At 51.6% G+C, this 22,437-nt stretch overlaps 1 protein-coding gene across 1 annotated transcript in view; it reads left to right on the forward strand.

The window, feature by feature from the left end:
- NOS1 (nitric oxide synthase 1) overlaps nucleotides 1-21,759 on the forward strand; it is a 96,103-nt gene extending 74,344 nt beyond the window's left edge. The window contains exons 18-29 of the mRNA XM_045535155.1: nucleotides 3,396-3,570; nucleotides 4,682-4,820; nucleotides 5,261-5,339; nucleotides 10,510-10,703; nucleotides 12,413-12,582; nucleotides 15,161-15,371; nucleotides 16,053-16,140; nucleotides 16,491-16,612; nucleotides 17,650-17,798; nucleotides 19,175-19,369; nucleotides 20,605-20,723; nucleotides 21,717-21,759. Of these exons, the coding sequence (XP_045391111.1) occupies nucleotides 3,396-3,570; nucleotides 4,682-4,820; nucleotides 5,261-5,339; nucleotides 10,510-10,703; nucleotides 12,413-12,582; nucleotides 15,161-15,371; nucleotides 16,053-16,140; nucleotides 16,491-16,612; nucleotides 17,650-17,798; nucleotides 19,175-19,369; nucleotides 20,605-20,723; nucleotides 21,717-21,732 (1,657 nt within the window). The 3' untranslated portion in view covers nucleotides 21,733-21,759. The remainder of the gene's footprint in view (nucleotides 1-3,395; nucleotides 3,571-4,681; nucleotides 4,821-5,260; nucleotides 5,340-10,509; nucleotides 10,704-12,412; nucleotides 12,583-15,160; nucleotides 15,372-16,052; nucleotides 16,141-16,490; nucleotides 16,613-17,649; nucleotides 17,799-19,174; nucleotides 19,370-20,604; nucleotides 20,724-21,716) is intronic.
- The last annotated feature ends 678 nt before the right edge of the window (nucleotides 21,760-22,437 follow it).

A 22,437-nucleotide genomic window follows, 5' to 3' on the forward strand; every position in this document is an offset into this window, starting at 1 on the left:
CATATTTCAACAGTCATGTATTCATTCGGTTTAATGAGTATTTGGAAAGAGAGAAAACCAGGGACGTCAAACCCTCGGCCTCATGAATTTTGGTCGAGACAAGGCTGGTGTGTGTCGTGGGCAGCCCAGGGGGAAGAACGCCCGGACCTGGCCACGAATCTCTCAGCCCTTCCCTAATTGAACCTCTTCCATCACTACCCAGAGCAATGCCTGGTGGACGGTACAGACCACTGAGCTCTTACTACTGAAATATCTATCGTGTCGACAAGTACGTTTTTTTAATAGACTTTGTTTTTTTAAAAGCAATTTTAGGTTGATGGGAAAAATGAGCAGAAAGTACAGAGGGTTCCTGTCTCCACACCCATAGTCTCCGCGACTCTGAGCCTCCCACACCAGAGCGGTCCATTTATTAGAACTGACCAGCCTGCGTTGACACGTCATTATCGGCCAAAGTCCACAGTTTACATTAGGGGTTCACTCTGGGCCTGGCACATCCTCTGTGGGTTTTGACGTCGGTACATTTTCGAGCTCAACATTGAAACATCAGTTCTGGAGTCTGACAAACCCATTTTTCCCTTATTAAATCTGTCGTCACAGGGGGTTGGCAGAATGCCTTCGGGCCAGATCCCAGCCTGGGCTTCTATAACCCATGAGCGAAGAATGATTTTTTTACCAATGAACATTTGGAATTAATTTGATGATAGAAAACATTGCCTTGGAACCCCAATTAAGCAAAATGTTATCCCCACCAAAAAACAATTCTGTTCTTCTCATGAGTAGACCTGTATTATAAAAAAAAAATTGTACCCAAGTATTATTACTGTGTTTTTAATTTTATCCATTAAAAAACTGTGCGGGAATTTTTCCTTCTTGTTATATAGTACCTACATAAGAGCTTCGATTTTGTTTCTTGGCCTGCAAGCATAAAATTCCTTTCCATATGACCCCACATATAAAAAACTCCTGGTTTGGAGACTTAAAATAGGAATTTTAAAATCGTAAGGTGAAGATCGTGGTGGCAACGTGAGTGTAGCAGTCACTATGGTGCATGTGGGTCTTGGGGTCCATTGAGACAAGTATTAATGAATCAACTACCTGAACCATCATCCACTGGTGAATGCAAGAATTGGGAGTCTTGGTCTGTTCGGGCTACTATAACAAAACACCATAAACTGGGTGGCTTATAAACAACAGAAACTTCTAGAGGCTGGGAAGTCCAAGATGAAGGTGCCGGCAGATTCGGTGTCTGGTGAGGGCCTGCTCTCTGCTTCATAGATGTGCCTTCTATGTGTCCTCACAGGGTGGAAGGGGCGAACTAGCTCCCCCAGGCCTGTTTTACAAGGGCACTAATCTCATCCAGGAGGGCTCCACCCTCATGACCTAATCACCTCCCACAGTCCCCGCCTTGTAATACCATCGCCTTGGTGGTTAGGTTTCAACGTACGAATCTGGGCAGGGGAGTGGAGGGGGCAAACATTCCAACCATGGCATTGGGCTTGATGAGCCAGTGAGTCAAAATGCAAAACAAGTTAAAGAGCACGAATAAGTAACTAAGAGCATCAGGGGTCGTCACATAGGGTGGATATCACAAACCTAAATGACAGAGATTTGGGAAATGGCTTCATACAAAGAGTGACTCGTACTAGGAGGTTCCACTTCCAAAGAAGTGGCCTTGAGCCGAGGCTGAGGCAGGTGGCTTGGGGCAGGGTTGTCCTTTCCTGTCACTCCTCCAATCAGTTCACACCTGGTTACCGTCTCTCTCTACCTGTCAGGCTGCCATCCTGCAAAAAAAGTAGGTAAAGTTTCCAGATCCAGGAAGATCATGGGTTAAGGAATGAAGGGGACATGCTGTCTAGTCCCACACACTTTATTTGGAAAGGCTGTGGGGCCCCAGGGATGGAGGGCAGGAAGGAAGTGAGAGTATGAATGTGGATGTCAACCCATGCTCACCTTCGTGTGATCGGTGAGGCACCTGGACCCACCCTGAGTTCACTCACCACTGATGGAGTGTCCCTTCCCAGCCTCCTCCCATCTCCATCTGTCACCATCTTGTCCCCGTCATCCTAACAAGGAGCTTCAGGGACCGGGTCCTGACCCTGGATGGAGTAGGTTAAGTAGCCCCACTCCTTGGCTTGTCTGAGGTGACAGTCTACCGCAGAACTCTCTGCCCTTGGAAAGAAGTGGCGAGGTGGGGTGTTCTCGTCCTGCCTGTGAACCTGCTCCTGTCCCTGAGAGCTCTAGCGCTACAGCCAAGACCAAGCCCTGGGAATGTGGCAGGAGGCGTCTGTAGGACTGTGACCTAGCCAGAAAGGGCCATCAGGGACACAGCCCTCCACTCCCCGTCCTCCATTCGAAGTGTCCCCAGCTCCACAGAGAGAAAAATCTCATGAACTTGACTTCCGCTAGTTCAAACGCTAACATTTTCTTGGTGGTGTCTATGCAGAGAGGATGTGTGAAGCAGGTTAATTTCAAAGAATTACAAGGGGTGGAGCCAGAATATTTATCACCCTTTCATCCCCTTTTAGAAAAACCTGTTGACACTCCAACGTTTGATGTGTCGATGACAAGTTCTTCTGGTCTGTTTGTTCATACGGGTCCACTATGAGGACCACTATGTTTTAATTTCATTATCTGTGGACTTAGAACTACTCTAGTATGTCACCTGTTGAACTCAAGCCTTCTGCTAACATAGACTAACTTCCCCAATGAGTCCAGCTTAGAGAAACACACCAAGAAACAGCCAGTGGTTCCAGGTCATTGCTGTCTCCAATTTGTCCTCTTTAGAACCAACTAGAATTTTCTCCTGACACCTAGAAGAGACCAGAAGAAATAGAGGAGAGGCCTCGAGAGCTCTTAGGTTTAAAGACGGCCTTCCACAGATGGGCTTGGGGTTGGCTGACCACCACCAACTACACACAGTCCTTCCTGAGATACCAGATACATTAGTCTGCTCGGGCTGCCATAACAGAATACCACGGTCTGAGTAAAGAACCAAAATTTATTTTCTCATAGTTCTGGAAGGTAGAAGTCCAAGATCGTGGTGCCAGCAGGGTTGATTTCTGGTGAAGCCTCTGTTCCTGGCCTGCAGACAGCCACCTTCTTGAGAGAGAGAGAGAGAGAGAGAGAGAGAGAGAGAGAGAGAGAGAGAGAGAGAGAGAGAGAGGGGAGCATGTTAGTGAGCTCCTTTTCTTGAAAGGACACTAATTCTGTAAAATTAGGGCCCCACCCCTATGACCTCGTTTAACCTGAATTAGCTCCTTAAAGGTCCTATCTCCAAATATAGTCACACGGGAGGTTAGGGCTTCAATATATGGATTTTCAGGGACACAATTCGGCCCCTAACACCAGACTCCCCACGGTCCCCTCTCACAGACCTTCTCTCGTCTCCTCGACAGGTTCTCCGTGTTCGGCCTCGGCTCACGGGCGTACCCTCACTTCTGTGCCTTCGGACATGCCGTGGACACCCTCCTGGAGGAGCTGGGAGGAGAGAGGATCCTGAAGATGAGGGAAGGGGACGAGCTCTGTGGGCAGGAAGAGGCTTTCAGGACCTGGGCCAAAAAGGTCTTCAAGGTAATCTGGACCTCAGAGACGCAGGGGTAGAAGTAATGCTCCCCACACCCGCCAAAGACGGTACCTAAACCATCAAGAAAGAGAAGGGGCCGGCCCAGTAGCTCACGCCTATAATCCCAGAGCTTTGGCAGGTTGAGGTGGGAGGATTGCTTGAGGCCAGGAGTTTGAGACCAGCCTAAGCAAGAGTGAGACCCTTTCTCTACAAAAATTAAAAAAATTAGCTGAGCGTGGTGGCTGGTGTCTGTAGTCCCACCTACTTGAGAGGCTGAGGCAGGAGGATCACTTGAGCCCAGGAGTTTGAGGTTGCTGTGAGCTATGATGATGCCACTGCATTCTAGCCTGGGCAACAGAGCAAGACCCTGTCTCAGGAAAAAAATGTACACACAGGCATCCAGACATTCAACATATTTTGCCTTTATATAATTTTAAAAATCTTTAGAGAAAGATGGATTGGAAATTCTAAGGTGTTTACTTTCTTTTTTAATGTTAAACCTCTATACATGTAGGTTTTAGTAATAAATGACACCACAGAATTGCATGCGAAGTAGAAGTTAGGTCCTAAAGACAGGGTCAATGGAAAATAGGATCTGTCCAGCATATCAGAGGCATTCAAAAAAATATAGGATGGATGGATGAAGGGAAGGAGGGACAGAGGATGGATGGAAGGGTGGATGGATGGGTAGGTGAATGGATGGATGGGTGGGTGAAAAGAAGGAAGGGAGGGAGGGAGGAAAGGAAGGAAAGGAGGAGGAAGGAAGGAAGGATGGATGGATGGATGGGTGGGTGGATGGATGGATGGATGGATTGGTGGGTGGATGGATGGGTGGATGTATGGGTGGATGGGTGGGTGGATGGATGGATGGGTGGGTGGATGGGTGGGTGGATGGATGGATGGGTGGGTGGATGGATGGATGGATGGATGGATGGATGGATGGATGGGTGGATGGATGGGTGGGTGGATGGATGGGTGGATGGATAGATGGGTGGATGAATGGATGTATGGATGGATGGGTGGGTGGATGGGTGGAGGGATATGTGCGATGACTTGGAGCTATTGGGGAAGAGACCCCTTGGCTGAAAGATGTCATCGAAAGCCCTGTGCCCGCCACAGGCAGCCTGCGATGTGTTCTGCGTGGGGGATGACGTCAACATCGAGAAAGCAAACAACTCCCTCATCAGCAACGACCGCAGCTGGAAGAGGAACAAGTTCCGCCTCACCTATGTCGCTGAAGCTCCAGAACTTGCACAAGGTACTTCCCGCCGCCCTCCTGGGGGGCGGGGACACTCATGACAGCGGAGAAAGGGAAAGGTGGGAGATCTCTCCCCCAGAAGGTGCTCAGAGAAGATGGGCTTGGTTGCTTTGGTCCCCTGTAGTGCATCCCTCCCAGGTGACTACACGGCTGCTGCCCCGAGCTCAATAAAACGTGTGCAGGAAAGAGTCTCTTTCCTGTAACACACTGTGCTCCCCTGAACCAGCGTCTTCTCAACTTAGTTCACCCAAATTTGCTTTTGGTTCTGCCTTGTCCACAGCCACCCCACCCATCCCAGCCAAGGCTGCCAGACCCCTTCTCTCCTAACTCTTTACGCCGAAGGGCGGTGGAAGCTTGAGTAGAGTCTGCAAAAGGCTGGGGAGGTTTATGAATGGCTGTTCAACCCCATCTCAGGAAGACCATTGCTTTTCTCCCCACAGGTCTGTCCAATGTCCACAAAAAGCGAGTCTCTGCCGCCCGACTCCTCAGCCGTCAAAACCTGCAGAGCCCTAAATCCAGGTAAGAAGGCCTCCGTTCACGCAGTCACCTGCCTCTGCTCCTCGACGCCCCTGACACTGGGAGAGCGACTCTCATTCGCTCCAAGGACTGGCTTCCTGGTTCCCGACCATTGCAAAGTGCCGTAGAGACCCCAGGTGCTGCTTTGTGGCCTCTGGGTTTCCTGCTTTTCCTTTTCCATGCTCCGATCCAAAGGGGTGGGAAAAGGAGATGATATTGATCAATGTGGAAAGAGGAGAGAAAACGGTTTTATGAGCAATCTTTAGCAGTGGGCCACACCCCTGTAGAATTGCTAAATGTCCACCGTACTGTAGCATCTTAGGCAGAAATTGCTTTGCCTTGGAGTGCTGAAAAATGGCTACCCAGACTCTGCTTCAATTCCTTTGGGATGACGGGAGGTTCACTACCTCACAAAACAGCCCACTCCGTGTTTTAAAGTCCTAACTATTAGACATTATCTTAATATCCAACAGAACCAAATCTCTTAATATCTAATATAAGTGTGTTTTCCTAACACTTTATTTTAAACCCATTTATACTCTGGTAACACCCAAAACAAAGTAACCTCTTCCAAATGAGAGACCTGCAGGGAGCCAATGACATTGACCCATCTCCCGCGTGGGTCCTCATTCCTCCAAGTCATGCCCGCTAAGACCTGATTCCCCAAGCTTTTGGCTTTGGTAAAAGGACACAGTCCGTCCTGCTGCACGTATCGTCCTCAGACCTGGTCACAGGGCGCTGGAGGTCGTGTGATCACTGCCGAGCGTGCCGAAGCTATTATTGTCATCACCCATCTGAACAGGACACGCTAATGTCACCCGAGATTGCAGGCGCGGCTCTGACAGCCGGTCTGTTCTCCCATTAAGCTCCCTCCGCTGCTGCTCTCAGATATCACAGCTCCTCAACATGCTCGAACCAGGCCTGTCCATCCCTCTGCTTACACAAGTCAGGTTTTTAGCACGAATGAAGGTCTCTGCGTGGATCCCTGCTGAATGGAATCCTTTTCACTTTGCAGTTACACCCACGAAGATCATTTGAAAGGTTGATTCTTTGCATAGCGTAGTACAAAGAGTGGGGGTCTGTGGATTCTGACCCCAGCTCTGCCACACAGCGGCTGTGTGGCCTTGGGCAACTGACTCAGGTGCTCTGAGCCCCTGTCGCCTCACCTGTGAAACGAGAGTGATGAGTATAAAGATTGCTAACGTGTATCTAGAGCTTTCTGTGTTGCAAACACTGTGCTTGGATCACTCATAATCTGAGCAATCCAGGAAGTAGGTACTGTTATCATCGATGTTTTAAATATGAGAAATGACAGTTAGAAAATGCAAGTGACTTCTTCAAGGTCATGCAGACCCGGTTATCTGCCTCCAAAGTCAGTGTGCCGCCAAATGGCTACACAGATGGCCTCAACAGCATTGTAAGGCTGGCTGTATTAAGGACAAGGGACATAAAGTGGTTAGCATGTCACAGATTCTTGTCACTCTTCCTTATCCACCTTCATGTCACCTGCAAATTCAGTGTGTGTGTTTTCTTTGTAGTCTTCCAAACCTTTGATAAAAGCGAGAACAGCATAGAGCCCCGGGGCACTCGTGTTCTCTCCCGGATCCTCAAACGTTAAAGGAATGGCTTGGGGAAATTAATCTCTTTGAATAATTAGCCAAATGCAACATTCAAACCAGAACAACCTCTGATATAAAGCGGGACTCTGTATTTGACATCCGTATCTTACTTTCCACTTCTGTCCTGCGAAAGGTATGACTTATGTAGCATTAGAAGAGAAGGCCTAAGAATCTATTGGCAATTTCTTACAGCAACAAACTGTGAAAGGCTAGTTCATAAAAAATTATGCCCTAAATCATAATCAGCAAGGAAACTTGCAAATGTTTTGATTCTAAGTTGAATCAAAGTCCTAAAATCAGTCCCTACCCACCTCCGGGAGGGGCAACTAAGTCTTAGGTTAGGGTCTAAAAGTGACTCGCAGGAGAATAATCCCAATAAGGTTAGGAACTGGAACATTGTATTAAAATCAGTTACGAATTAGCACAAAAAGGACCAGATCATACCTAGGTGTTTATCTCTTTTAAAGCCTGCTCCGTAGCACTACCTATTTTCAGACTGGATACCATTTCAGCTTTATAAGGCTTATTAAAAAAAAAAAAAGATAATTGAGTAGAAAACCATGACTCTCCCATTTTCTCCTGCCCAAGGCCAAAGTCGGGCTCTTTGGCCCAGGAGGCCATAACCGAGGTATCACTAATCACCCCACGAGAGACCCTTAATGGCGAGCAAAGTGCTTGAGAGCCAGGATGCAGCCTTTTGAGGGTGATCCTTGCGAATCTTAAGAGAAAAGTGACCACAGTCACCATCACCGCCTGGAAATAAATTTTCTAATGTGCGCAAAACAATTGGCAAAAGATACAGAAGAGAGGGTATAATGGAGCGCTAATGGGTGGGGTGTAGATAATTAATCCTAGACATTGGGAGGAGGGAAAATGAAGGGTTTGAGGTGAGCCTCTAAGGGAGGGTGGGCCGTAGATAGGCAGAAGCAAGGAGGGGGTCCAGGAGGAAGGAACAGCAGGAGCCAAGGTTAAAAGGGGGCCTGAGCGCTGGAGTGCTTTGGAGAATAGCGGATATTACAGTGGAGAGTTCTTGGTGGGGGAAATGCTTAAGTCTCACCTCTCTGCAAATGAGACTGCTTCTCTGCAGCCTTCCCCATCTCAACAGAGGACATCAACATTTGGCTTCGGCCAAAACCTCCCAACTTGTCTCCTTGTTTCTTGGCTTCTCTCTCAAAGATTCATTTTCTAAACAGCAGCCAGAGTCCCGTTTTTCCTGCCCCAGGGCCTTTGCACGTGCTTTGCCCCCTTCCTGGAACACTATGCTTATAGATCTTTGCGTGCCCACTTCTTCCCATTGCTCGGGTCTCTGTTCAAGTGTCAGATCACCAGAGAGGCCTCCCTGACCATCCTATTTGATGGCAGCCCCTGCTCCACAACCTGTCACCACCCACCCGTCCACATCACCAACCCCACCAGAGATGTTTTAAGTGACTTCTCCATGAGAACAGGACACTTGGTCATTCTTACCCCACACTCTCTCACCAGTGCCTAGAACAGTGCCTGACACTCGATACAAACGTGTTGAATGAACGAACCTTGTTAACTCAGATGGCTCACAACTGACAGTATTGACGCTTTTCATGGAAAAAGGAAGATTAGCTATTTTTTTTTCACTGTTTAATGCTGGAGGTTAGCAGATTGTTCTTTCATCTGCGAACCTGTCATTGAACCACCGCCAAGTATGTGTGCATATGTGCATGTGTGTGTGTGTGTGTGTGTGTGTGTGTGTGTGTGAGTTGCTTCCCTATGTGGCTATAAATACATCACACGCAGGGGACACTCTGGTGGAGACTGGGACAGAGCCCACTGGTTGGTGTTGTCCCAACACTGCCCTATTCCCCCTCTCCCCGTACTTCTCAGGGGCCCATACGTGTCCCAAGCTTTAAGAAAAAATTAATAATTTAAGAATCCTACATTTACAAAACTCCCAGCAGAACTGAGATTTGAGGCAATCGGTTTCCAGGCGAGTGCTGCTCTAGAGCATCAGCTTCCCAGAAGAGCATCGAGGACCCCCTGTCAGGGTGGGACCACCGGCCATTCCATGCCGGGGCTCTCAGCCAGTGGCCTGCAGAGTCCCCTGGTTAAACTCCCAGCAGGGCAGAGCCCGGGCCCCACCGGCCAGCCACCCTGCCCCTCGGCCGCAGGACCACCCTCTGCCTCGCTCAAGAGGACCCGAGGGGAAGTGGCTGTGCTCGTGAGCCAGCTCAGCCAGGTGGGACCTCCGCGTTTCTGTTTTGTACAGATCATGATGATGTCGGAAGAAAGCGGGAATTGATTGCGGGCCTTTCAAAGACAGGCTCCCTCCGGGTGGGCACCCGCAGCTCCCCAATTAGAGGCCCCACAGCGTCCCCTGCTGGCCGCTGGCCTCTGCTCGTCCCCTGCCTGTGGCCAGTGGGAGGCGGTGACGTCCTCACGGCCCCTGTGAGCTCAGAGGAGAATCAGTTGCACAAGTCCGTGTCATTGACAAGATCAGTGCCCCACGCGGGACAAAACCTGCCCAGGGAAAGAGAGCGGGACCCCCGGCCCCCAACACTGCCACTCGCAATAATGGTCGCCAAGTTCCCCACCACGTTAAGGGCCGGGGTGCCTTGCTTCCAGAAAATACTTGACACCCCAAAATAACGTGCCGGCTCAACTACTTTTAATAATGGTGGCTATTTGTAGCACAAAGGGGCTCTGGGTTGTGCCAGAAACGCCTCTAAATAGCGAGTCCCATTGGTCTATTCAAGCGTTGATTTACATACCGTAGAGAATATAGAAACTTCGTGTTGAATATCAAGCATCTCTATGCACCGAAACCCAGTTGGCAGCGAAGAAACAGCAGATCTGAGAAGCGGTCATAGCTCAGAGGGTGCAAAGGATTTGATTTCCCAAAGCGTAATCCGTGCCGGCGTTTGCGGGTATTATGGGAAACCCAGTGTATCTGCACCAAGACTGTAAAAGGGACCAGAACAATCCCGTTCTGAGGGTTCATTCTTGAAGCCTTGTAGTTAGCACGGGAGGAGTTTCTCTCTGCGTTTTCTATCTAGATCTCTCGATTTTGTGATATTGGCGAATTTATGCATGAGAGGAACCCCAGCTTAAAGCCAGGTCTTCTTTCCTCTACCTTGATAATATGAGGATGCCTGTTGCTAAGGGGATGAGTTTGAAATTCCTAGGGGGGACAGAATGTCACAGTTTGGCGACAGTACTGCCTATGGTGCTGGTGGCATGCTAGTCCTCGAGAGAAGCCCTCTTGGTGCTGAGAACAGGGTGTCAAAATCCAACACGAGGGAGTGGAGAAGGAGGGAGGGAGTAGCTATGTCTGATGCTGTTTTGATGATCCAGATGAGCCCTGGGACACAGCCATGGGATTTGCAATGAGGACTTCAAGGGTGACCCTCATACAAGCCTCGGTGTGGAGTGATGGGGGCACAAACTAGGCTGGCACAGGCCCCAACGAGAATGAGAACAGTAGGAGGGGAATTGCAGCCACCAAGGACAGGCAGAGGAGCAAAAAAAGGGGGTGGTGGCTGGTGGCCCTGGTCCTATTGTTCCCCTGCAATTCCCTGCAGCCGCTCGACCATCTTCGTGCGACTCCACACCAACGGGCACCAGGAGCTGCAGTACCAGCCTGGGGACCACCTGGGCATCTTCCCCGGCAACCACGAGGACCTCGTGAACGCTCTGATTGAGCGGCTGGAGGACGCGCCTCCCGTCAACCAGATGGTGAAGGTGGAGCTGCTGGAGGAGCGGAACACGGCTCTGGGTAACACTCCCGGCGCCCTGCCTTCTCCGGGGAGGCCAGAGGCACTGGGGGTCTGGGGAGGAGGAATGGTCTCTTCCTCCCAGTCACCGATCCGGGTGGGAGAGCGGGTCTCTGTCACTTCCACCTTAGGAGGTTGAAGACTCCCCCTTTCTCATGGCTGACCTAGCGACCTTGGCCCAGCGTCCCTGATGCGGGGACATCGTTGATGGCTCGTCCTTGAGAGAAGGGATTTCCACCTTCCTGCATCAGCTAGATGCTGGCGTTAGCAGTAGCCACTCTTCTTACTTTCTTTATCATCACCACCCCCCAAAAAGCTGCATTCCCCGCTGCCCACCAAGCAAAGAGCAGCTGAAGTCTCATCCTGCCTCCTCTTAGAATCGAAAGGTGCTGTATGAAGCACGGTGGCCAAGTAGGGATCGGACCCACATTCTTGACCTCGTTAGATCAAATTCCAATCTGTTTAAGTGGCCTGCCTTGACAGTCACATGGAAGAACTTGCGCAGGCAAAGAGATCTCAGTGCCTTCACCTCAGTAAGCACAGGTGGGCTCGGGGCTCAGGTACGAGGCACTGCAGTGACCTTACCTGGCAGCCCATGATACCATGACTGTCGCATAGGAGCCAGAGGGTAAAGTCAGGGCAGAATGTAAAAACAGCATATAGTCAAAGCCCTGTTGAAAATCCCTTAGGAAGGCACCACTTTGCAGAGACTCTCCCTTAATAAATCCTACCCAGCCAGCTCTTCCTCTGTGTTGAAACAGAGCTTCTATTCCCCCTTTCTTTCTTTTTATTTATTTATTTGGTTGGTTTTTCGGTTTTTTGTTTGTTTGGTTTTGGTAGAGACGGGCTCTCACTATGTTGCTCAGGCTGGTCTTGAACTCCTGGCCTCAAGCGATCCTCCTGCCTCAGCCTCCCAAAGTGCTAGGGTTATAGGCAGGAGCGACAATGTCCAGCCTGAAACAGAGCTTGTTATCTGGGGTTGAACGCCCGATGAAGGAGAGCCTTGTGTTTAGGGGCCGTATTGGATGGAAAGTCCGCAGAGGCCGTATAATATAGTAGTTAGAACACGGTCTGAGGCCAGACTGCCCGACTTCACACTTACGAGCTGTGCGACCTTAGACCAATTCCTTCACCTCTCTGTGCTTCCTTTTTTCTCAATGGGGATCAGCATAGCACTCACCACTTCGGACTGTTGTGATGATCAACTGAGTTAATGATATAAAGGACTGAGAATAGTACTTGGCATATAGAAAGTGCTAGATAAGTATTAGTTAGCCATGTCTGTCATTCTGAACATTAGAATCCCACTCAGGGGGTGAGAGCCTGACACTAGAGAGGACAGATGGAATCAGAGTAGACTCAAATCGCACGCTCGGTTGGAGGCTTTTTGCGTAGCATGCCAGTGGACTGTCTCGTGCTATTTTAATACTTTCATATTTACCTCTTCCTTTGATGTTTATTTTTTAATTTTTAGACGAGTTTGGCTGATTGATTTCAGCCATACCTCTTGCACACATGAGGTGACCACACAGTCCCCCGGATGCTGGGTGTGGATGGGAGGAGTGTGGAAGGTGACAAGCTAAGGGGTTGCTTGGCTCTGGGACCGTCCTGCTCCCCGGGCCCCCTCTTCTCCTCCAAGGGCAGACCTGGACCCTGACCTTGAACCCAAGCCCTCCCGCAGCCACCCCTCCCCGCCGTTGTGCCCCTGCAGGGATCATCAGTAACTGGACGGACGAGCACCACCTCCCGCCGTGCACCATGTTCCAGGCCTTCAAGTACTACCTGGACATCACCACGCCGCCCACACCCCTGCAGCTGCAGCAGTTTGCCTCCCTGGCCACCAGCGAGAAGGAGAAGCAGCGCCTGCTGGTCCTCAGCAAGGTGGGTCCCTCGGCTTCGCACAACCCTAGGGGGCGCCTTTCACCGGGTCGCTGGAGAGTTGTGAGACTGTTATTACAGCAGGATTCCAGCAGGTGGCGCTCTTGAGCAAAGGCTGCCATTTTCCGATTTGCAGACGGTTGCCACGTGGGCTAGCTATGGATAGTTGGGTTTTGCTAGGCACGACCACCTCTCCTCGTTCTAACTAAGGCCCCACCAAACAAGAGTGATCTCCTTGAATCTCAGAGTTCTCTGGCTGCAAGAGAAATTGCTGTTCTCTTTCTACCTTCCTTTGGAACCTTGAGCTTCCATGAGTTCCACCTTCACCCATGCTTAGAAGAAAAAGAAACAGAGAATCGTACAGTGCCCTGGTTTAAGGATAAGCTTTTTCTGATACAGATGAGTTTTAGGTAGGACTAGTGGATCTAAGAGGATTCTGATGCTAAGGTGACCCACACAGCCTCTACCACCCTTGGTTAGAAACCATGGACTTGCCTGTCCCAAGCTGCTACAAGACCTGCTCAGTAAGAATCCTACCCAGGAGCTGGACAGGGTGTCTTCTGACACCTGTAATCCTAACAACTCAGGAGGCTGAGGCTGGAGGATCGCTTGAGGCCAGGAGTTTGAGACCAGCCTGGCCAACATAGCAAGACCCCCATCTCTAAAAAAAAAAAAAAGAAAGAAAAAGAAAGGAAAAGAATCTTACTCAGGAGGACCACCCAGGGGTTCCTCCCAGTGGGGCAAGCCCCCAGCAAAGGGTGGTTTAGCTTTCTTCTGCTATCCGGGAGAGGGAATTGAATGGTGAGCAGCAAGGAAGAAGCTAATTAGCGAGCGCATATTATTTAGAAATATGAAAATCAACACCAGAAGAAACAATTAAAGAGTTGTAAGTGGTTACCTCTGGGGAGTTGGACACAGATGGCAGAGGTGGAACAAGAGACCATTATTTTTAATCATAAGCTTTGCAAAATTATGTAACTTTTTAGACTATCTACAAGTATAACTTTAGTTTAAAACTTCTAATGAATGGGATGGTGGGCGGGGGTAACAGGAAGAAGACCCAGAGATTGCAGTGTCTGTGCAAGATTATTTAAAGTTCAAGTTGATACACCTGTATGTCTTAGTCCATTTCTTCCCAAAAGTACACAGACTCCAAGACGGGGTCCAATGAGCAAGGATTTTTATTAAGGGAAACACCTGTGTGAGAGAAAATGAGAAAGCAGTCAGATAAGGCTGGGAGAACCGTCAGACCTCAAAACAAGTCTGGTCCCAAGCGAAGGAAAGGGAAGAAAGGTTGGGCGAGAGCATCCCAGACTGCATTGCAATTTCAGGAAGGATCAGCAAGGTCCTTGGGGAGGCGTAGATCCCTCCTGTGCTCAGTCATGGGCTGGGAGCAGCCTGGGGAAGCCTGAGTCGGTGCCAGCAGGTGATGATGTCAGTCTCAGGCGGATGTCAGTTTCCAAGAGTTGAGTGCTCAGGCCTCTGGTCCACTGTGCTCCTACAGCTGAAAGCCAGACAGGCTGGATCTGAGAGGCACAGTCTCAAGGACGCCATACCCTGTTAATAAAGCAAGAACGGTCTTTAGGAACATGGGGAAAATCTTTGCTATACGGTGCACTTGTAATAGACTTTACCCCTGGCCTCAGAAACTGAGCCTCCCATACCGGCCATGCGGGGCTGCCCAGGGCATCTTCTGATATCTCCAGAGCCCCAGAGAGTTCCTCTGTTCCCTGGCAACATCTGGGCTGTGCTGTCAACACGCCCCCAAATATATGTTCCTCCACACAGCCCAAACTGTTTTTCCGGGGCTGTCACCTACCATTATGAAGGTGATCCATGCGCTCTGAGCAGGCATCTGCCGCCCCCGCAACCAACAAGTCTGCATTCTGTGCCCGCTACCGCCTGCCACCACCTCTCCTAGCCAGGCACGCTCCCTCCTGCAGCGCTTGTCCTTCATGAGTATATGATGGCCAGGAGCACAGATTCTGGGGACAGACTTCCCAGAGCGGAGATCAGCAGACCTTTCCTCTAGAGGGCTGCTGGGTAGTAAATATTTTGGGCTCACAGCCCATTTAGTCCCTGTCCCAGCTATTCCGCTCTGCCTTTGTAGTGCAGCAGTGTAGACGATATATAAATGAATGTGCGTGGCCATGTTCCCATCAAACGTTACTTATGGACACTGAAGTTTTAATTTCATATCATATTCTTGTGTCATGAACTGTTATTCTTTTTTTCATTTTTCCCCCCAACCATTTAAAAATGTAAAAACAATTCTTACCTCGTGGGCCACACAAAAGAGGCTTGCGGGCTGAAGTCTGGCTTAGATTCAAAACCCAGCATAAACACCTAGTTGTCATAGGTCCTCTTTGACCCTCCGTTTCCTCATCTATAAAATGCAGATAACAGTAAGACCTATTTCATAAGGTCCTCGTGAGAATTAAAACCTGGCACGGAATAATTACTGTTTAAGCATTAACTCTGACTACTTTTATGTTGCCTTCTTCCCTGGACCTCCTCGGTCCTTGTTGGAAATATGCAGGAGCTGGGTTCAAGCTCATCTCTGTCCCTCTCCTTGGCACAGGGTTTGCAGGAGTACGAGGAATGGAAATGGGGCAAGAACCCCACCATTGTGGAGGTGCTGGAGGAGTTCCCGTCCATCCAGATGCCGGCCACCCTGCTCCTGACGCAGCTGTCCCTGCTGCAGCCTCGATACTATTCCATCAGCTCCTCCCCAGACATGTACCCGGACGAGGTGCACCTCACTGTGGCCATCGTCTCCTACCGCACCCGAGGTGGGCGGCGTGGCTGGGACAGCCTCCTGGTCTGCGTCTTCTCCCAGACCCCTGGGGGTCTCCCCAAACCACTGCCCACCCCCTAAATCCCAAATCCCTGGAAGGAGACTCATGCCCAAGACTGGGACACTGGGGGAAGAGGCAGCAGGTGAACTGTCCCCTGGGGCAGAGCCAACCCTGAGCGGAACTAGGGAAGAGGCAGGACATGCATTTGGAAGCCTCAACTGTCCCCAATCCTGAGGTCCCTTTTACTCTCCGCATCCCTTCCTGCTCCCAAGGCCGCGACTAGAACAAGACACCACCCATTCCCTGGGGGAACTCGCTGCTGCCTCGTGCTCAGATAACTCAAGCCCTGCTCCTGTATTTTCCCTCCTTGATAAAGCCCTTAAAATGCACAGTGCCCGAGAGAGCTCTGAGACCAGGGTACCAGCAAGCCACCCAGAGCACCTTTCAGCGGGCAGGATTCGAATCCAACCCACCCCTACCCAACAGGACCCTACCCAATGGCGCAATACACTGTTTCCTCTTCCCCTCTGGAAGAAGTGAGCCACACAAAATCCCAAGGCGGAAACTTGGCACTGGGCCTGGGGGTGTTCTGCATTGGAGGGAGTGGGGAGGAGGCCATGACGAGGGAAGCTTGGGGACAGCGGGTGACCCAGGCCACCCGGGTTATTCTGCTAGATGGAGAAGGACCAATTCACCACGGCGTGTGCTCCTCCTGGCTCAACCGGATACAGGCTGACGAGGTGGTCCCCTGTTTCGTGAGAGGGTGAGTAGCAAACGGAGAGAAACGAGCAGATGTCTCCAGTCTGCACGTTGATGTCGAGATGTGGGGTGGACGGACCAGCCGGGAGGGGTCCCACTGCCCTCTGTGATTCAGCTCAGCAGCAAGGAAAACCGGGGAATGGAGCAATAGCCAGACCCTGGGGACCTCCCGCTTTTGGAATTTTGGCATTTCCCCCGATCCGTGGGACTCCCGCCCTGAAAACATTTCTTACCGGCCTGCCCCCGGGGAAAAGCCGTGAGTCTCACTGTGTGTCTGCCCGAGACTCAACTGTTCTGCATCAGCTGGGAGCCCTGCAAGACTTCTGACCCTCCCTCCCTCTCTTCCTTGTCCAGCGCGCCCAGCTTCCACCTGCCCCGAAATCCCCAAGTCCCCTGCATCCTGGTTGGCCCAGGCACCGGCATCGCCCCCTTCCGAAGCTTCTGGCAACAGCGGCAATTTGACATTCAGCATAAAGGTGGGTTATGGCCCGGAAGCCAGTCGATTCCCGCGCCCTGGACCTCAGGAGGAAGAGGGGTGGCGTTGTCTCCCCATGGCGTCACTGCCTAGGGAGGGACAGACAATGCAGCCTCTGTAGGTGAAGTTCACGGTGTAATTCGAATGCCTGTCCGAACAAATCTCCCACCGGGCTTGTCCCGGGGGCCTGAAATTCCATCCCAGAGGACATTTCTTTGACTGCTGAGATGTAGCTCACTCAGAAAATCCAAAAGGAGCGATAGGCATTAGCTGTTCTCAAACGGCTGTGTTTATGTGACCGTCCCAAAGACTGCCATTCAAGAGCAGACCTTGCTGTGTGACAGACACGACAGATTAGCTCTGGGAGGAGGAGGAGAGAGAGAAAGGAACCCACAAACTGTGGCACATATTAAACACGGATTCAGTGAGCACCTAATAAATGCCAAATAGTGTTGTAGGTGCTGGGGGTCACAGCAATGAACAAGACAGAAAAACAACTCAAAGAAAAAGCAAAGCCTGCCCCCTGGAACTGTGGTTCTAGCAGAGTAGCTAGCATTTGTAAGGTATTCACTAAGTACCAGGCACAGTTGCAATGTTTCACGTTTGTTTCTCACAATAAGCCCCGAGGCACGTGGTATTGTTATTTGCATTTTGCACGTGGGGAAGCTGAGGCTTGGAAAGTTAAGTAACTTGTTCATCTTCACACAGAGTTGGGATTTGAACCCAGGACGTCTAGCTCCAGAGTCTGGGCTCTTGGCGTTACCCAGTGGTGGGGGCTGCTCAGTAGTCACGGGGGCAGAAGGAAGGATTGAGGGAGGGAAGGGCGGTCTGCCGAAGTCTGGACACATTTTACTTCCATCTTCCGTGTGTGCACATGTGTGCGTGTGTCATGCACATACCTGCCTGCCCCAGTGTTCATGAGTGTTCAAAGCATGGTGCACACTTAGCTCCCAGAGCCCCACCCCTGGCCCCTCAGTGACCCCCCCCCCAAATCAGGTAGCAGAGCCGCTGGTGACATGGGGTCTTCCCGGTCCCCAGGAATGAGTCCCTGCCCCATGATCCTGGTCTTCGGGTGCCGGCAGTCCAAGATCGATCACATCTACAGGGAGGAGACCCTGCAGGCCAAGAACAAGGGGGTCTTCAGAGAGCTGTACACAGCCTACTCCCGGGAACCGGACAAACCAAAGGTAACCCCCAGCGTCCCCAGCGCCCCCAGCCCAGCCCAGCCGCGCACACGCACACGCACACTGGTGCACACACCCGTGTGCACACACTGGCACGCCCCACTCCTAGAAGCCCCCCACCCTCACCCTTCCTGACTCCCCTCTGCGAAGTTGCTCTGTGATTCAGAAAGCGCGGAGAGGGAAAATATCTATTTAAAATATTTAACAGCCCACGTTTTATGATTCTACTTAAATGCAATATCCAGAATCGGCAAATCCACAGAGACAGAAAGCGGATTAGTGGCTGCCAGCGGCCGGGGGAGGGGGACACGGGAAGCGACTGCTAATGAGTACGAGGTTTCCGTTTGGGGTAACGAAGTTCTGGAACTAGATAGTGATCGGAGCATACCATGGTGACTGGTACCCGATGCCACTGAATTGCACACTTTAAAGTGGCTACAACGATAAATGTCATGTGATGCGTATTTTACCATAGTAACAAATGTTACAAATGTTTAAAAATAGGAAATTTTTTAAAATATATGTAACAGCCCATGAGAGGCGGTACCGGTCAGAGAGGACACAGGTCATACATGGGACAGGAGCACGTTCCTCTTGGATCTTGGGGTGGTCCAGGGCACCCCAGGGACACGGCCAGGACACCTGGGGCGGGAGGCAGGCGCTGAGTCTGGGCAGTGGCTGTTTGCCAACTAGAGTGGGAGGGTGTCAGGAATAGCTGGAACAGCCACACCAGGTCACTCTGGCTCAGTGTCAGCCTCCCTGGGGGTGGGCAGTTTCCTGGACAAGTTAAAGACACCCTGAATAAGCACGACACATTCCCTAGCGGCTGTATTAGACACCCCTGTGCCCACCTCACGTCCTCTTAGCCCACCTTTCTCTAGCTGTCACTGCAGCAGTGGCTTTGCTGCCAGCCCCTCACCTTGCCCCGTCCCTTGGGGTCTGTCCTGGGGCTTCGCTGGCTGTCGGGCACAGGGTACCTGCGGTAACCAGCCCCGCAGCTGGAAGTGTATAGGCGTTAACACCCCATGGGTGACCACCGGCCACTGGGAGAGAGGAGAGGTAGTTAATGCCCCCGTCTTGTGCACTCTAGGGGCTGGTTCTGGGGACTGCTCTTCCCAGCTCCCTAGGGGTCCTCAGCAGAGTTGAGCTGCAGGTGCCCGAAGTGGGGGGCAGCACGTTCAGACACCCTTAAATTGGCTGTCCCATCTTCCCTGTGTCACTCTTCCCAGTCCCCCGCTCTGGTTCCCTGGGATCATCTCACAAAATATCCTCCTTGCTCACAAACCCCTGAGTCAGGCTCTGCTTCCTGGGGGGACACGAGCCACCACAAACACGTCACATGTCCCCGCCCCTCCTCACTGGCCCCCTGTCACCTGCAGAAGTACGTGCAGGACATCCTACAAGAGCAGCTGGCAGATGCCGTGTACCGAGCCCTGAAGGAGCAAGGGGGCCACATTTATGTCTGCGGGGATGTCACCATGGCCGCCGACGTCCTCAAAGCCATCCAGCGCATCATGACCCAGCAGGGGAAACTCTCGGCCGAGGATGCCGGCGTGTTTATCAGCAGGCTGAGGGTGAGTCACAGGCTGGCATCCAGTCTCCCGTCTCCTCTTCCTCACCCCAGCTGTCTCGATGATTAGGGGAGGTTGAGAAAGTGGGAAGAGAAGCTGGAAGTGCAGGTGCAGATATAAATATGGTTGGAGGCTGTGGCGTATGAAAATAAGTAGGTGAACCTCTGGTTAACTAGACAGAAACCATCCTAACCCAACCTGGACTGCTCCCAGAAGCTGCAGCACTGCTCTGTACAGTTGTACAGGTTGGGCACTGCACAAAAAGATCTGTCCAAGGAAGGCAAGTAGGGTCTAAAAGCCACCCTATGCTTGTCTCTCCACTATGAAGGAAGAGCCTTTTCCTTACTTGCCCAAAGGCTGAGTAGTGGCTAGTGGAAGCCCAGCAAGCAAAGTCTTAACTGTGTGACCAACTGCCCCAAATAGAAAAAATTGAGTCCCAGACCTCCACGAAGCTCCAAGGGTGATTCTATCTTTCTCCCTGCTTTCCTAAACGAGCAGTGTGATCAGGGATCAAACATTTTTGTGGAAGAAGCTCTTGCTCTATACCTGATACTAACCTACTGGGGGGGCCAGTAGGTTAAATTTTAAAAAAAAGAACTTTCTGATAGAAATGTCATGGATCTGAGGAAAGCTGTGGAGATCCCCCCAATATGCTCAGTCTCTTTGGTTTGGCCCTCGAGAGACACTTTCATAGATTCCCCAAGACTTTGCAGAATAGAGTTGAAAAATTGCCCCAACTAAAAATGATCCTGCTCCATAGATGGGTGACTTTCTTCAACATCTTCGGGACCAAGGGATGCTGGAACTTCACTGAGGGCATCGTCATGCCTTGTTCGCCCAACGCATGTTCCCAACCCCTGCCCTTCTCAGCAAAGAGATGCATTTTCCCCTTGTTCGATCCTCAGCAACACTGCCCTTTGAGAATATTCTAGACCGCCCACCCCTCAGTTCTGCCGAAGGGCCTCCCATAGCTTTGTAAATTCTCAGGTGTCTCGTCACTGCTTCTGGATGGTAACATACGTGTTTTCTTATGGTTGCCAACTGGGCTAGAGCGGCCCCATGTCCTAGAGAACAGAATCTTAGACGCCAAAGGTACCTCGGGGACGCTGGCTTCAGCCTCATTTCTTTAGGAACCAGCTTCTTTAGGTATATTCCATTCCAGGTGACAACTCAGTCTGTCCCCTCTCCAAGCCCTTGTCTGGCATCTGAGGGCTGTTTTCTGACTTTCTGGCCCCTAGGATGACAACCGGTACCACGAGGATATTTTCGGAGTCACGCTGCGAACGTATGAAGTGACCAACCGCCTTAGATCTGAGTCTATTGCCTTCATTGAAGAGAGCAAAAAAGATACCGATGAGTAAGGGGGCTCCGTCCCGGGCAGGGGGTGGGCAGAGCCCTCTCTCCCGGGGCCTTGATGGGCAGGGATGTCCCCAGACCGCAGCCCCAACACCAGCAGACGACGTGTTAGAAGTGCAGATGCCCAGGCCACCCCAGCCCTGCTGGATCTGGAACCCGGGAGTTAGGGCGCAGCAGTTTGCATTTCAGCGGGGAATCTGCATTCTCTGGGCCCCCTGGGCAGGGGAGGGAGCACCTGCTGGGGGTACCAGCCCCTGCCTGGGGCGCCCCCTAGTGGCAGGACCGCGCCTGCCTCTGGGACGTTGAATTCCCACCCATTGCTCTGGTGGCTTTTACACCAGCTCCCTGACACCCCACATCGCTGAGGGCGTTCTCATGGATGCGAATTACAACTCATACGACTTGGACACTTTCACTCGGCCTCTAGAAATTGCCGGCAATAGTCTGAGGCCCCATGAGACTGGGATGGAATCTCACTGTTTAAACCTTACTGTAAATCTGTGACACGGCGACCTTGATAGTAATGTCACTGCCCTGCCCCTTCCCCCCACCCATCCCCTGCCACCAGGACACGTGGGAACCACCACTGTCTGCCCGTCACCTCGATTTATGCAGGAACTCAGCCATCTCTTTTTTCAGGAGCACAAGACACACGTTACTCATTTACTAAACTCCTCATCCTCGTTGTTTCTCCTTAAGACAACACAGCAGTCACAGAAACATACTTTTGTATTCAGTAGGCGCACATCATTGCCTTTAAGGTTGCCATCTCTGTAGTTTTCAACATCCCTGCTCCTGGCCGGCCGTGTGGGTGAGCGAGCATTCGCTATTCACCTATTTATCCATTGCAGACAAGCCCCTACCACGTGCCGGGTCCCGCCCAAGACCCCAGGGCTGCAGAAGAAATGACAGAGACGAGGCCCGGAGCCCGGAGGGCAGGGGGCTCCCTCGGGGTCCCCCGGCGCTGACCCCCTCCCCACTTCTCCTCCCACAGGGTTTTCAGCTCCTAACTGGACCGTCTCGCCCAGCTGGATGCAGAGTGGCCGCCCCAAGTCCCCAGCGGGGGCGGCTGCAGGTTCTGTAAGCGCGGACGGACACTGTTGAACCTTCCCTCCGGGACCCCGCGTAGCCCTCGCTCTGCTCCTCTCGTCCTTGTCGCTGTGTCCTGTTTTCCTCTTCCGGGTTCTCGTCCCCCCCAGTGGTTTCCTCGGCCCTCCCGGGATTTCCCCTTGAGTTTTCCTGCTGCAATGCGATGCCTTTATACTCTGCAGTGGCTCTTACGAAACTCTGTCCCCTCCCCCTCTCTTTTGCTGACAAGGACAAATCACGGGTGCATGAAACCACTGGAATGTGGCCGCCACCCCTGTTCGGGTTTGTTCTCCGGGGTTCCCCTGGGAAGGCTGCAGGCGCTGGACACAAGTCCTCTGAGCCAGTCCCCTGGCCGCTGAAGTCCCCCCTTCTCCTTTTTTATGATGACGCTTTGGTCGTGCGTGTGGGTGTGTGCACGTGTGTGTGTGACCGGCCGGGTCTCTCGTCTCTCCTCTTGCCTGCGCAAGTGTGTTGATCTTAGATCTGAGTCCTTCGCCTTTGTTGAAGACCTTCAGTGCCAAGAAACACACCCCTGGCCCGTGTTAATTCTTCTCACATCCATAATTAAGGGTCCACACTGGTGTCCCTTGGAAGCCCCCTATCTGTCCTGGTTACAGAGGGTCAGG

The sequence above is a fragment of the Lemur catta genome, chromosome 21 (assembly GCF_020740605.2).
Source record: "Lemur catta isolate mLemCat1 chromosome 21, mLemCat1.pri, whole genome shotgun sequence".
Taxonomy (NCBI): Eukaryota; Metazoa; Chordata; class Mammalia; order Primates; family Lemuridae; genus Lemur; species Lemur catta.